Source organism: Gambusia affinis, linkage group LG03 (assembly GCF_019740435.1).
Source record: "Gambusia affinis linkage group LG03, SWU_Gaff_1.0, whole genome shotgun sequence".
Classification (NCBI taxonomy): domain Eukaryota; kingdom Metazoa; phylum Chordata; class Actinopteri; order Cyprinodontiformes; family Poeciliidae; genus Gambusia; species Gambusia affinis.
In genome coordinates, this window is record NC_057870.1 from 3,488,027 (window position 1) to 3,503,354 (window position 15,328).

Here is a 15,328-nt window from a genome sequence, read left to right on the forward strand (position 1 = left end):
GATCAAAAAAGGAGAGGATAATCTGACGTTCATGTGGCTTAAAAGAATCACTTCCAGTTGCACAGGGCGGAACATTTCGGGCATCCGCGATCCGAGTAGAAAAGGACGATTATCTGCCACGAGATGGCAGCAGAGAGCAGTCCAGATTAGGCTGAGAACACGCGAGATGTTGAACTAATAAGATACCTGAGCTGACATAAAACTAAAGGTTTCCACTTAAAGAACCTGTCGGTGATTATTTACATTTTTAAGAAAAGGTAAATGAAAGCATATTTTCCCCAAACCTGACTGTCCTTTGCTACATTTCAGAGGTGTTGTATTTTCTATCAGAAATTATTTTATTGGTTAAATTACAATAAATTTAAATCTAAATTTATTCAGGGTTGTGAATAATTTTGGTTCTTAACGACAGCTCAGTTAACAATGAGCCTCTTTCTGTGAGCTGAATTGATGAACCAAAATAACTGAGTGTATTCAGATGGATAACTATTTGATATAATTTGCCCTTCATGTAGATTATATTAATTTTGTTAAAGTACTTTAATCTTTGTGTGAGCCTATCTTAATCTCCTGACACTTTGCAGCTGTTAGACCCAGCATCCGGAACTATTCTCTAACGCTGTGGCAGAGTCTGATATCGGACAGGGTCGGTGGGCGGGGCCTCAGCGGTTTGGGCCACTCCCTCCGCCGGTCCTGATTTGCATAAAGAGCTGTGAAAGTTCGGAGCGCGGCAGAAAGAGGAGCAGCTGACTTCAGGATCCAGAGAAGGAGCTTCATCTCGCCAGAGGGGGAAATTACAGTAAGTTCAGCTGTAGCTGGAATTTTTCCGTCTCTGAGCCCAAACTTTGAGTCCATCTTTAAAAAAACTATTTATTCTGTGCATGACATGCTTATGTGTTGTAATCTGCACTGCTTTAATTTCAACACAATTTAGGAGCATGATGAAAATAATTTCAAAACCTAAGGAGTCTGTTTCTATGCCTGAGCTGACTTTCAGTTGACATGCCCTGACTGTAGGATCTCCTTTTTATCCCTCAGATTGACTACGTTTCTCTATCAGATAAATTTGTAATCACAAAGCGATTTAGCTTTTTCTTCTTAGTGGCTGCTTGCACTGTTTGGCAAGGGTCACTCAAAGAGTTGCTGGCATTCCTGCAAATTGACATTTTGACCTTTTCAGTCCTTCTATAGACCCCTGCCATCCCCGGTGGGGAAAAAAAAGGTTCACGTCACAACAAACCCTTAAATAGTCCTTAGACCAGAGCTTATGTAGGAAAATATCAGACAGCATGATTCCCGTTTCATATTTCAGGTTTTCTGACCCGTGTTTAGTTTTCCCTCAGACTGAAGAAAATCCTGCACAGCCTCATTGTGTTCAGATGTTTCAGCTCCAGCGTCACCCAGTCTGCATGCCTCATGATCGCTGTGGGAAGAGAGAGCCGCTGAGAAAACTCAGCTCGGATCAAAGCGCAACCAACTGCCTAATGATGGCGGTGCTGTTGTTCTCCCGTCCAGAGGCCGGAGCCTCATTCCACCCGTTCCCCGTGTGCGGATCAGCTTGTGTAACTGCTGCCACGTTACAGTGAGGAACGCAGAGAGTCTGCAGCCAGATGTTTTCACACCACACAGGACAGGCACATCTGCGGTGAAGTCATCCAATAACATCAATTCCCTGCATGTTTTTCAGCTCAGTAGTGGATGTTTTCTTGGTTCTGGAATGATGTGTTAATCCTGTTTTATGGCTTCTTGTTTTGTTTCTACATGTGAGGCTTAACAGTTTGTTTGTTTTTTTAAACGTGACATCCACTCGCTGCAGTGACAGAACAATTCCAGCTGTGTTTGTTGTCCAGGACTTTAACTGGACATTTGGGAACTATATGTAACCGGTCCTGTGGGTTCTTCTGGGACGTGAGGCGGTGTCTCTGTAGACCCAACTCATTCTATGTTCTACCTATAGAACATAGGGTTGCTTCACCGGCCACATTTTAGAGTGCATTCACACCAACCCTGTTCAGTCCAGTGTAATTGTAGTTTGTTTGCCCAGAACGTCCGGTTTGTTTGGAGAGATTTAACTCATCTTTGATGAAGACCAGAAAAGTCAACTTTCGTCCGCCTACAGACCTGGGCTCGGTTGAAGTGAATTTTGGTGCAGTTCAATTGTACATGTGGATGCCAAGTGGACCAGAGACCTCTCCAAAAATGTGGACTACAGTGCAGTGCTTTCTGGGGAAATGCAACCAAAACAAACACGGTACTATAGAGATAATGGGAGAAATGGCTCACTGTCTTTTACCATCGACTAAACACAACTACAACCACTAAAATCTGATGGCACTCAGTTTTCATTTACATTTTGTGAAGAAAGAAGTGACGCTTAGTGTCTTCCTTTGAGGTTTTTGTGTTGTTTCCTTTAGTGGTTCTTGCACTGTTTGGCTAGGGTCACTCAAAGAGTTGCTGGCAGCTCCTTGGTGCAGCTCCGCCAGAGGCGACGGCGTGAACAGGTAGCTCAAAGGATTTTGTTCATCTAACAGAGTGCAGTGTGACAGCAAACCGCACCAGTCGAAACTGTAACAAATGTGGCAATTTTGGTCTCTAGTCGAACCAAGTCTACCGGATTATCAGGTGTGGAAACACCCTGAGCTCTTTGATAACAGCTAACTCAAAAAATGTTGTGTAAAGCTGACTAAATGATCTGGTACCCTGCAAACCTTTAGTCTTGTGACACCAAACAGGCACTGTCCCACAAACTAACACGGTTCCAGTCTCTCTTTTTCAATGTCTATTAGTGGAGTTGCAGTTGAGTGGGTTATCAGTTTGTTTGACTGTGACTGCGGTCGGGTCAGATTGGGTCAGATTGGGTCAGATTGGGTCAGGTCGGGTCATTTCCACTCATGCACCTGCAGACTCCAGTCTTCACTCTTTTTGTGCCGACCCAACTTGCCAGCTGACTATAGATGGCAGCTTTATCTGACTGGAAATTTTGGCCAAAACTGGGGAGAATATCATCCCAATCTTTAATCGACTGCTAGAAGCTTTTAATGACTTCTCCTTCTTACTTATTTTTATTTTAACAGTTCCTATCAAAATGTTGGCAAAACAAAAGCTATCCTACTGGGTTGGCATCTTCTTGGTGGTGTTGAGGCTGGCCCACGCCCAGTACGAGTACCTCGGATACCCGCCGGGCTACCCAGACCCTGAACAGGAACAGTACACCCCCCCGGTCCTGGCTTCAGATACCCCCAGGATCCAGCTCCGACTAGCAGGACAAAAGAGGAAGCATAATGAGGGTCGAGTTGAGGTTTACTACAACGGTACATGGGGTACTGTCTGCGACGATGACTTCACCATCCATGGTGCCCAGGTGGTGTGTAAGGAACTGGGCTACCAGGAAGCAGTCTCATGGGTCCCATCTTCCAAATATGGGAAAGGAGAAGGTAAGGCACAGACATTCTCAATACATCACATCTATTAGTTTTGTACATGGTATTTATTGGGGTAATACATCCCAGTGGTGTGTAAACTAAGATTGGGCGACTGCACAAATTTATTGACCATTGATAATAGGCTGAGCCATTCACCAATGGACTTTTTAAGAGGGATTTTCCTTTTTCTTTTTGGCCTTTGAGTTGCTGTCTTAATTAATAACAATGCTTGACTGGAGCCACAAGATGCAGCCCATGGAAAAAATAAAAAAATAATATTCCGTTTTTAATGGTGCATGCAAACTCCTTGCAGCTGCAAGCAAAGCTTTTAATTTCTCCAGAGTTCCTCCAAGTTCAGCTGTGATTTATTTACTCAAACTTCTAACAGAAAGGCAGCATCCTATAGGAAAATAAATGTATTTAAATAGTACCCTAAACCTGTGATGGACTAGCGATCAGTCCAGGGTGCAGCCTGCCTCTCCTCCTTTGACCACTGGAGATCGACACCAGCACTCCTGGGAACCCCACAAGGGATAAGCGTGGCAGACAACAGATGGACTGATCTCAAATGTGGGAGGCAAACAAACACAAAGCACAAATTTTACAGAATTGAATTTGACTGTAAAATATTCAAAATAGAAAAAAATTGATGTCTCTTTGTTCAGGTTTAAGCCTCTGATCGATTTGCCTCAGTCAAAGTACATAAACGACAGAAAAATCCTAAAACCAGATGGAATGAGGACAAACAGAAAATAGGCAACATGCTGAAGGCAACAGCTAACGGTAACAGTTACTTGATGGGTTGTTTCGATTCTGGGGTCGACTGTGGAACCTCTGGAGTTGATGATGCAAAGAAGGATTTTAAATAAAATCAAGATCGTCATCTTCATGAGACTGTCTTAGAAAAACAGAGTGTCTTCAGTCAGAGGCTTCTTCAAATTCGCTGTAATACAAACTGATGCAGGAAATCTTTCCTGCCAACAGCCATCACCATCTACAGTAACTCTTTGAAGAATTTGAATTAATATGAGCTACAACAACATTTAATTGCCCTTTAGAATCAATAAAGTATTTTTTAACTGAATTAGAATTTGATTGTGCTGTAAAATGGAACTATGAACCTGGAACTGGACTTTTGTGTTCGAAATTAGAAAATTATCGTTCTGCCTAGAAAATGTCCGCTGTGCGAGTTCATCACCCACAGTCATTTGTTGACCTGATGAACATTGGTTGGGAAAATGTTACATATCGCAAAACCTTAGTGTAAACTTGAAATATTTTGTGGCAAGAAAACCAAGGAATGCTGAATGTTAACAATATGATGAAACCTTATTTTCTGTTTTATCCCATAAGGACCCATCTGGTTTGACAATCTCCAGTGCACTGGAAAAGAGAGGACGCTGGCTCTGTGTCCATCCAACGGGATTGGTGTTTCAGACTGCAAACACACCGAAGATGTAGGCGTGGTGTGCAGTGACCGCAGGATCCCTGGATTTAAATTTGTCAACACATTGCCCAATCATGTGGAGGTAAACGTCTCCAAAAGCTGCATGCGTCTTTTATTTTTTCTTCTTATTACTGTCCTTGTGGTCTGTGGGCCTCTAAGGTACCAGCTGGTGCTTTTGGTTTGTTCTGACGTAACCTCTGTCCAACAACAGCTTAAAAATGTAATGTTTTTCTTGTTATTGGAGTTTGTTATTTAACCTGACAAACTGACCTCTTCTGAATGCATATTCCAATTTATTGAATATGATTGTACTTCCCTTCTAATTTCACAATATTAGAACCTATATATTAAAGGGTGTCAAGAGTAAAAACACTCAAGTTCTCTTTGGCAAATACATCTCATAGGGTTTTATTCTGAATTATTTAATTAGGAATGGGCGAGATATTTTATTACATCTATAAAACTCATCATGAGCCTCTGTCGAACGATCCAAACTAACTGAAAAACCTGCTCACCCCTTTGCCTGCACCAAGAACTACTGAAGGAAGTGACAAGAAAACTTAAATTGTAGCTCTCTCACAAAGACATCAATTCTTCTATTATTATGTAAAACAAAAAGTAGCACCAGATTTTAGCGATTCAAGGATTTCTCTTTTCTATTCAGAAGAAAGCCACAAGCCATTTCTCCTGCTTGCACCAGACTCTCGTTTTTGCTTTGGTTCTATTTGCCCAAAATGTCCTGTACTATAGTTTGCCTCCTGTCCTTGGAGCGGTCTCTGATCCACTTGCATTCACATATGCATTGGAACTGTGCCAGAGTTCACTTCAACTGAACAGAGGCCGATGTTTGCAGGAGGACCAGCGTTCGTTTCTTTTGTCTGCATCACAGTTTGATTGAGCATTCACACCTCCTCAACCAAAGTCTCCAAAGTCTTCTAAAGCTAATGTTGAGTTGTTCACACCAAACATGTGAGCGTCAGAGACATCTGATTTACATTCAAGGTGTATGTGGAGGCGCATAGTGCCGTTGTGGGGCGTTTCGAGTGTCCAGTGCGGCACGATTTGAAATGTTTGGAGTGTTTTGAGCGTTAGAAGAGCTGAGCACGTCAACATGCCCGATGCTCCACATAGATTTTGAATGTAAACCGGACGCGCCTGATGCTCAAAACGCATTTGGAGTGAACTCACCATAGCACGCAATGCCCAGGAGAGGTGAAAAAAAAATGCTGCAAGATTTGACTCATCCAAGGGACAGCTTAGATTGAATGCTTGTCAGAAAAATGTAAAATGGGTAACATTCAAATTTAGATGGGACAGACTGTGTGGCCTAGCCCAACCTTCTGGAAGATCTCGGTCTCTACGTTGGGGTTGTGATGATGCATATTTTAAGAAAACTTTACAAAGAGTGTGATGCAATTCTATCAAACTATAAGACCGTAAAAAACCTTTTGTTTTAAAAAAATGAAAGACATCAAAGTTGAAGGATAAAGTTTCCTGATATGTTGGAAGTCAAACAGTCTTGATGCTTCATATTCACGATGTTACTTACAGCGGGGGATTTCTACACAATCCCTGCATGGGAAATTCTTAGAGTGAGACTTTTTGTATTCAATAAACATTTACCCAACCCAAATCTCAGCACAATGGACCCAAAGCATTCACAGGGATTTGGAACCACAGCTGCCTGCACATAGTTCAAAACTGTGAATATGTGAGGCCTCCTCTAAAACAGCTTCTAACAGTTCACACACCAAATATACCCTAAGCAGCATTAATACACCTACCGTATTAACTTGTCTTAACACTGCTGTAGAAGCTAACATCTTCAGTCTTCCTTTGTCCGCACTTGCAGTGTGGGGTGGGGGGGCAGCTAATCTGCTTCACGGAAAATAAATGTATGTAGCTCCCGGATTGTTCCGAATTTGATAACACCAGCCTATGGTGTGTCAAGTAGCATTGTGCCCAGTCATTTCAGCTTGCCATGCTGTGATCCACAAATAGGCAGATTTTCCATGAATAAATTGGAGTTACGTTCCACAGAAAAATCCAACAGCAGTGAACACTGAGGCTGTACTTGGAATGTTTCTGTCAGATGTGACCGTGCAGCGCTGCGTTGAGAAAACAGTACAGCTAAAAAAAATCTCTTTGGGTTTTGTACTACAAAACTCAAAATTGATAGCTGATCCCAGGGTCCTTTAAAAGTAGTCTTAAATGTCTCTGTGAAAGTGAAGCTGAGCAGGTAATTATGAGCTGTTTGTGCTTGTAACTGTCAGTCATTTAGCCAAACCTTTTAAAGCCCTTCTGATCGGACTGAGCAGCAAGCTCTGAGCTGCTACCGCCAGTCCAATGTGTTCTGCACTCCTTGCAGGCCTCACACATTCCAACGTTGTGAGCTCACTGCAGATTGGACTTAATGCTGTGACTCTGTTATCCTTTTTTTTGTTTGCTTCTCCTTTGGAGACATTTCCTCCAGGAATTAATAGTGACTATAAAATAGAGTTTAACTTAAGAGGAAGTAATGGGCATTGATGAAGCAAGCGATTAGTGACTGTGGTACCACATTTGCCTACAGAATTTGTGGTGCCAAGCAGGTTTGACAAGTCACATCATTTGATCAAGTCAATATAGAAGATTTATTAAAGGGGCAGTATTATGTAAAATCGACTTCTTGAGCTTTACATCATGTTATGTTATTCCAGGAGTTTTGCCTTGATTCTTTTATACATGTTTGAGAAATACTTTAATCTCTTGTGGCAACCATTCAGCTGTGCATAACGCCTGGATGGACCTAGCTCCGCCTTTGAGGGTTCAGCTCCTCCCCAGAGCTGCCGTTTCCAAGCTTCAGAGCTTCTGCCCCACAGAGCAGCCCTCCCAGATGACTCCCCACTCAGCTCCTTCAGACTAGCCAGCATCAATTAGCAAATACCTGGCAGAACTGAACATCAGCTGAGCTCATTATCCCTCTAACTGTTACCCAAATACTGTCACATGCAGGTCAATGGGTCAGTGGGGACACCGGCGTCCTCATGGCAGTTAAAGGGTTACAGAAGCGCTGGTTAAAATGTTGTTAAAGCTTTAATAGAAAGGTGATGTTGTGATGACTTCCCAAAGGCGTAGTGTTGGATAGAGCAGAACTTTCTTAAAGAGACAGAGGCCCAATTTCAAGGTATTTTATTAGAAAGTAACATTTATTTCATGTCATATTTGAAATTTGCAGCCTTTTTATAACAATTAAAGGTAACACAGTTACTTGAGTGTGGCTGGAAAACCCATAACACTGTCCCTTTAAGGTCCCGATCATTGCATGAAAATTTTGCTAGGATTTTTTAATCTAACAATTGATTGCTTTGACATCCCTGTTTGAGTTAAAAACAACAAACTCAGATCACAGACTGTTGTTGTATGGACTAGTGTGTCAGCTGTTCCATGGTGTTATTGCTTAGCGTGTTTTGGGGGAATCGTCTGTACGTCCGAACAGCGGATATTGTTTGTAAAAGGTTGATTTAGTTTATTAATATACTGCCCAACAATAGTTGTTTTCAAACAGCAAATAAACTCGAGATGAAGAACTGTTTTATATGTCACACAGCTGAAACAGAGACAGTGCGTGTTGCTCATGACGGCGTTGCTCACCATGGACGACAGGAGAGCTACAGACTTTTTCAAATTGATATTTATTTGGGAAAATGAACTGAAAAGGATGGAATATTTGTGTACTACTTACTACCAAATGAATAGTGAAGTATTTCAAGCAATATTAAAGTGAATTGAATTGTGACGTTCTTAACAATACTTCCCCTAGAAATATTTTTCCAATTGTGAGGGGAAGAGGTGCACCGATAAATCGGCCAACCGATAAATTGGCACAGATTTTCTTAATTTTGGGAGATCAGTGATCAGCAGTGATCGCAGTTTATAAAAATCACTCCGCTGTTGCCAACTCTGCAACTTTATTGCAATATTTAGCAACATTTCAGACCCCCCAAAAAAACAAAATCAGTATCGGCCAAAAGCGCTTTTTAAAGATTAGTAGTCAGTGAACACTCAGAAAAATGCAATCCGTTCAGCCCTACTGAGAGATCCCATCTACCCGATGACCGTTTGGTTGAAGACGTTTCTTAACGGAGGATTTTTGTCCCTCACTAAATGAAAGCTCTCGATGTTTAGCCTAATGTTCACCAGGAGTGCTAATAGATGAGCTTGGCTCTGTAGAAGGAGATGTCCTTGGACGTTAGAGCTAAGAAGCAGATTATGATTTTCTCCACAGAGTGCAGATGGACATGTCTAGACGTATGGAGCCAGACTGGCTAGCCTAAAAAAAACCCCAAAAAGCCAAACAAAAAAGACCATCAGACTCAACTTTTCCATTTACTGAAATAAGTCAGATGGGCCCCCAGCGGGTAAAACACACCCAGCTGGGAGCAGCGCTCCACCGCTGAGGCCAGGCCCTATCGTCCAGGCAGGCGCGCCGTAATGGCAGCCATGAACTGTATGCTGCTGGGGGGTTTTAGTGGTTTGGGATGATTATTAGGCTGCGTGCAGAGACTCTATCAGGTGAGCCAGAATAACCCACACAGGAAATGGCGAGAGAGTGAGGTAAGACGGAGGTGAAACGTGAAGCCCTCCTGGCTCACCCTGTCAGCCCCGTTCACGTTCTCCTGCATTCTCTGGCGTTTTGTGACAGACACAAAGTAAACATGTCATTCCATGACTTTGCTCTGCGGTCTGAGGTTCCCTTGATTTGCCTGGCTATATTCAGCTCTGCCTCTCTCAGCGGTCCAGTAAATAACACAGTGACCGTCAGTTGTGCTGCTCTGAAGTCGCCGTCACCTCATCTTTCCACTTCCTGCTTATCTGTCCTTTTATGGCTTTGAGGAAGTCCACTGACCTTCAGTTTATTCTGATTTGGGGCATGATAAATGATAGACAGACGATTAATATCAATAGAAAACACATCCGATAGAACTTTCAATAATTTCTCTGAACTTTAATCCAGAACCACACAGCATTCTGGGGGATGTAGGCAAAGGAAAGGCTTTGGCTGCTCAACCTTTCACAGCCAGATAAGGAAGATCAGTCATTGGTAAACTAGCATATTGCGCAACTTGAGTAACTTTTGACTTGACTTGTTACTTGAGTAACAGTTTTATGTTTTTCCCACAAGGCTTATAACCAGTTAAAAATAAAAAACTGAGGTTTTTAGCGAGAACTCAAGCGGAAAATGTGAATAAAACAGGAAAGTTTGGCCTTATTTCAGATATTTAAAACAAAGAATGAATCAATAATTATTGCTATTGACTGATAGAAAATCCTCATATCATGAAAACTTTTTCTGACGTTCAACTTTCAACTGTCTGAAAACACAGAAATAATCCCGCGTCAGTTCTTCCATTTCTTTTTTGTCTCTGCTCTGTCTTCTCAAGCTCGCAGCCGTTCAAGTCTGGCTCGTACTGAGCCCGGTTCTGGTTCTGCTGGAGCTTTCTTCCGGTTAAAGGGGAGTTTTTCCTCTCCAATCCCTCATGCATGTTCTGTATGAGAAGTTGAAGTAAAGTCAACGACTCAGCGCAGGCGATCGTCGCTCCATGCTGGTCCAGGAGGAGTGATTGCTGCCAGTCAATGACTCGATGCAATCTGCTGGGTTTCCTTAGAAACATTTTTAATCACTCTGAATAATTAACAGAGCCCATGGTACCGTTTGATAGGATCAATTCGAAGGTATGTGTAATTGAATTGAAATGATTTGTTAGTTTTTTGCTTTGCTTCTTAATCCCACTGTTCCCCTCCACTTTGGGAGTTTGTGTGAGTGAGTGTAGAGAGGCAGCGCCAACTTCTTTACACTGAACAGAGACAGAAAGAACCAAATAGATCACGGCAGGTGAGAACCAGGAAAAGAAACAAGAATCACAGCAAAACAAGAACAATGAGTTGATAAAAATGCTAAAGTAAACTCAAAGTGTCCGCTTACAAATAGAAGAAATGCATTTAAAACCAGTAAGCATTTTACTGCAAACTAAAATGCAGTCTCTCTGATTATGACTCAGACGGTAGTTGAAAATACTAAAGCTAAACAAAGAGTAGTGGAAATATTCATTTGAAAGACAGAAGAGAGAAAAATGTTGGTTTTATCCAAACTAATATCATCTCGGTGTTGGAACTGCTTGGCCTTCTGGTATCAGGCTGTTGTGCTGGAAACATTCAGAACATTTGTCTAAGGACGGCGCTCAGCGCTGGCTCAGAGCGCAGCGCTCTCAGTAATTAGGATTAGGAGTCATTTGGTGGATGGCTGCATTTGTATCCCTTCCCTTTGAGAATTAGAGCAATGTGTTGCTGGTTTCCTGGTGTGGATTTTATCCGGTGCGAACTTGACTTACATTAAAGATTTGACCGCACAACCTAAAGGTAGATGGTTTGTTTACCTGCTGTCCCCACACTGGAATACACCGGACCGGGCATGATGGGAAACGAGCCAAACACAGAGAGCGAAACTATTCAAAAAATTGCGTTTTTCGTTCCCTTCTGCTCAAGTGAGTTTTTATTTGTCAAACGCCTGATGTACTCTCAGTGGTGTGTTTTTTTTTTTTTTTGTTTTCTTTTGTTTTCTTTTTTAACCTGTTTAAGCTCATTATGAGACATTCTGATCCCTGAGTACTGCAGACATTTTCCACAAGCTTCAACTTTTATGCCATGTTGAATCACTTCATTTCCATTAAGTCATTGTCTCTGTAATTTATGCTCCAGTATGGCTCAGAGTGTCCCAGTGCTGTGAAACATCTGTTTCCAGTTTGTTAACAAAAGGCCCATTTTAATGGCTCTGAGCAGAGGACGTGAGAGCCAATGTTCTCCGTTTTCTGTAAATAACTGCAAAAAAATACATAATCCTAGATTCCCGTCCACCTGGTCAGTTAGTCAATGCCAAAAATTTAGCTCACTGTATTTTTGCTTTACATCGGCACTGGGTTCATATTGAAGATCGCACCAAACACATTCAGGAGTAAATCTGCTCATTAAAGCTGCAGTATGTAACTTTTATGAAAAACTGTTTTGTTTTTTCATATTTGTTGTCACTGTCGCCATGTTGTGACATTGTGGTATGAGACATAATCTGTGAAAAGGATCAAACTCATCTGCCTTCTCCCAGTAACTGGAAATAACCAATCAGAGCCAGGACGCGGGGCTTAGCGCTTTCAATCACCTTCTGTGAGGCGCTGCTCATTCTCTCGTTCCTGCTCAGGCTGGTTAGCATGGCTACCGATGACAGCAGATAAACAGTTTTTTTGTGACGTTTAGTTGTTTAGCATGTTCAACAGCAGGTTGATTGACAGCACTAAGACCCGCCTCCTGGCTCTGATTGGCTGTTTGAGGAGGGAGTGGTGCATTTCTTCAGATGGCAGTAATGGCTCAGGCAGGAGGTGGAGGAGATCCAACTTTTCATAGATTATCTGTCTCATATTATACTGTCACAAACTGGTGACAGTTTTATATGTAAAAGACATATTTGTATATATATATATATATAAAAGTTACATTTCCTTTTATTAAAGATTTTATTTATTTATTTTTTATAAAACCATGGCCGTGTTGATGCCATTGAAATCGTTCTGCATTTTTAATTTTCTCAACCTTCATTCCAAACAATGTCAACAATCTTTTCTTGTATTCCAAAAACTGTTATCATTTGGTTGTCCTTCCCCGTTGCGGAGAGTCCTTCAAAATGTCATTTTTGTGGTATCCACTAGTTTGACATACTTTTGCATGTGGTGTATATTTTCATTTTCAAGTTTCTCCGGAAATAAAAGAAGATATCTAAACCACTGTAAGTGACATTTAATGCTGTGATGGGCTGGGGTCTATCAAATGTCTCGGCCAAAGGAAATAGGGACCACCAAACATCCCAGCCCAACCCAGGAACCGTGTTGGAGGTAATCTACCTTGTATGATGATAGGTTGGAGCATCCAGAAAGAAAAATCCAGATTGTGTCTGTTCATTATTGATAGAAGCCTGACTCCCTTCTGCCTAACACACTAACAAGCGCTCACTGCTGTAACTGTTGCAAATTGTTGCAAATTAATTCTCATTTCTATTGATCCAAGAGAAAGGAAACAGAACGGTATTGAATGTTCATAAGATATGGACTTTTAAAAGAAAATGTATTGAAAAGGGACACACAAATGTTGGAGGAGTTTGATTGTTTTTGACATAAGTCTTCTGTAACAAATTTTCCATTTCTTGTAAATGTAAATAACCATACGAGTCTGTCGTAGCAGCTGGATGCTCATACTGAACCAGGTTCTGGTTCTGCTGGAGGTTTCTTCCTGTTAAAGGAGAGCTTTTCCTCTCCACTGTCACCACATGCATGTTCAGTGTGATAGGTCACTGTAAAGTTGACACTGATGGGCTTCCTTCTATAGAAACTTCTTAGACCACTTTGAAAAATGAGCTGGTCTTACTGTCCTGTTTGATAGCTAGGATCAAATGTGTGACTGATTTTTTTCTTAAAGCGCCTCTAGACAATGCTTTTGTTGTGAATAGGTGCTACTTAAATAAACTGAACTTAAAAAGGTAAAAACAAAAAAATAGTCAAGCATTGTCTGTGTTGAAGTAAATTTTGGCTCCTTTAAATCCTCCCATCAGTTAATCTGCCTGATGCTTTTTCCATCTGCAGCCATTTTCAGGAAAAGGCTTCACTCCTGGGACTCAGCTGAAATAAAACACACATGTGAGGAAGTCGGTGCTTTTCCAAGTCAGATTAGCTAGGACTTTTTTTTTTTTTTTTTTACCCCAGAAACATGCTCCTAATCTAAACAGGAAGTTCATCAAGATAAATCCCAAGGAACAAAATGGGAGCATGTAAAGAGGTGGAGCTGGAACCAGGAAACAGACCAATCAGGATCCGTTTCACTAAGCTCAGTGAGGCAATCCAACTCTGCCAATGAAAAGGGATTTTTTTATAATTTATTCTACAGTCAGTTTATATATATATATGTATGTATGTATTCATACCCAGTAATTATTGTGTACCAAAATGTTAGTTTTTTTAAAGTTTCACATTCCCCCAGACTAAAATGATTAATGTGCAGCGGGTAGAAAAACTGATGATGTTTTCTCTCTCGTGCCATCTGCCCTTCCGTGGACGAACATGTCAATTGTGGAAACCCTCCTCTCTCATTATTCCATGTCAGGGTTTTATTTTTTTGGCTCAGCATGAGAGAAGTCTGTGAGGAACCTGACAGATTTCCCCACTAATTAGATGTTCTCAGTCCATACTGTCACTTTAAAAATCCCCTTAAAAGAAAAAACAAATGTCTGTGTTTTTGTCCGGCCAAAACGTTGTTACCTTGGAAACAGGAGGCCAAAATGCAACGAGACATTCCTGTCTTACAAAAAATTCCGCTACGTTGCTGATGTTATAGATTTAGATCTCTTTCACATGCATATCAATAAATGAGTTATGCAGCATGTCACAGATTTTAATTCATTTATTTTTAATTAAACCTTAAAATTTCTCTCTTCCGTCATAAAAAAAAAAAAAAATGTGCGTAGAAGCATAATTCCAGTTTCAGATTTACTGGTGGGACGTTGAAGCACTTTTATACCTCTTTAAAGCTCGTCACGGTGATTAACATTAACAAGCTAATTCGTTGCGAAAATGTTTTTTGCCATCTGGAAAAGATTTACTGACAGCACACGGAGGTCAGGGGTCGCAGACATGGAGCTTGAAGGGCCAGGGTGTCGCTGGTTCCATCTTATGTAACACAGGAAGTGCAGTCTCTAGACAAATGCAACAGTCTGCTTAAAGAAATGTTTGTGTTTGCAAACCGCAATGATTCAAAGTTCGGTTTCACCGAATCTAAAGTCCAGGAAAGATATTCAGACCAATCTGACAAAAGAGAGCTCCATTAGGTAAAAACCAGAGTTGTGTGTGCGCTGCAGTCTGTTCATCACCTGTTCTCATTATTTGAAGGGCCGTGTTAAAAGCGCTCTGCCTGACATATTTCTCTCAATCTTCTTCCTCAGAACCTGGACATTCATGTGGAGGATGTGCGCATTCGAGCCATCCTGTCCTCTTACCGTAAGCGGATCCCGGTGACCGAGGGCTACGTAGAGGTGAAAGATGGCGGCAAATGGAAGCAGATCTGTAACGCAGAGTGGACCGAGTTTAACAGCAGAGTCATCTGTGGCATGTTTGGCTTCCCAGGAGAGAGGAGGTTTAATGCCAGGGTCTATAAGTAAGCATGGGTGTGTTGTTTTGGTGGGGCAATGAAACACTTGCGAAGAAATTCAATGTGTTAATTGGCGCAGTTTGAGACCATAATGTTCAACTTTTGGTGTAACTCAGTGAGAGTCTTCTTCGTGGAAGGGAGAGATTTATTGAAGGAATGTCTTCAACCACTTTGACTGTTGATCTTCTTCAGAATCGCCTTGAAGAGTTGCAAAAACAACAAATTGCTGATGGTCTTT

General features: G+C 41.5%; 1 protein-coding gene across 2 annotated transcripts in view; it reads left to right on the forward strand.

Annotated features, from left to right (window-relative positions):
- The first annotated feature begins 672 nt into the window (after positions 1 to 672).
- The window catches only part of loxl2b (lysyl oxidase-like 2b), a 34,433-nt gene continuing 19,777 nt past the window's right edge, over positions 673 to 15,328 (forward strand). The window contains exons 1-4 of one of the 2 annotated variants that reach the window (XM_044111063.1): positions 673 to 799; positions 3,075 to 3,434; positions 4,776 to 4,951; positions 14,885 to 15,096. In XM_044111063.1, the coding sequence (XP_043966998.1) occupies positions 3,086 to 3,434; positions 4,776 to 4,951; positions 14,885 to 15,096 (737 nt within the window). In that variant the 5' untranslated portion in view covers positions 673 to 799; positions 3,075 to 3,085. The remainder of the gene's footprint in view (positions 800 to 3,074; positions 3,435 to 4,775; positions 4,952 to 14,884; positions 15,097 to 15,328) is intronic. The other variant, XM_044111062.1, reaches the window with a different exon arrangement.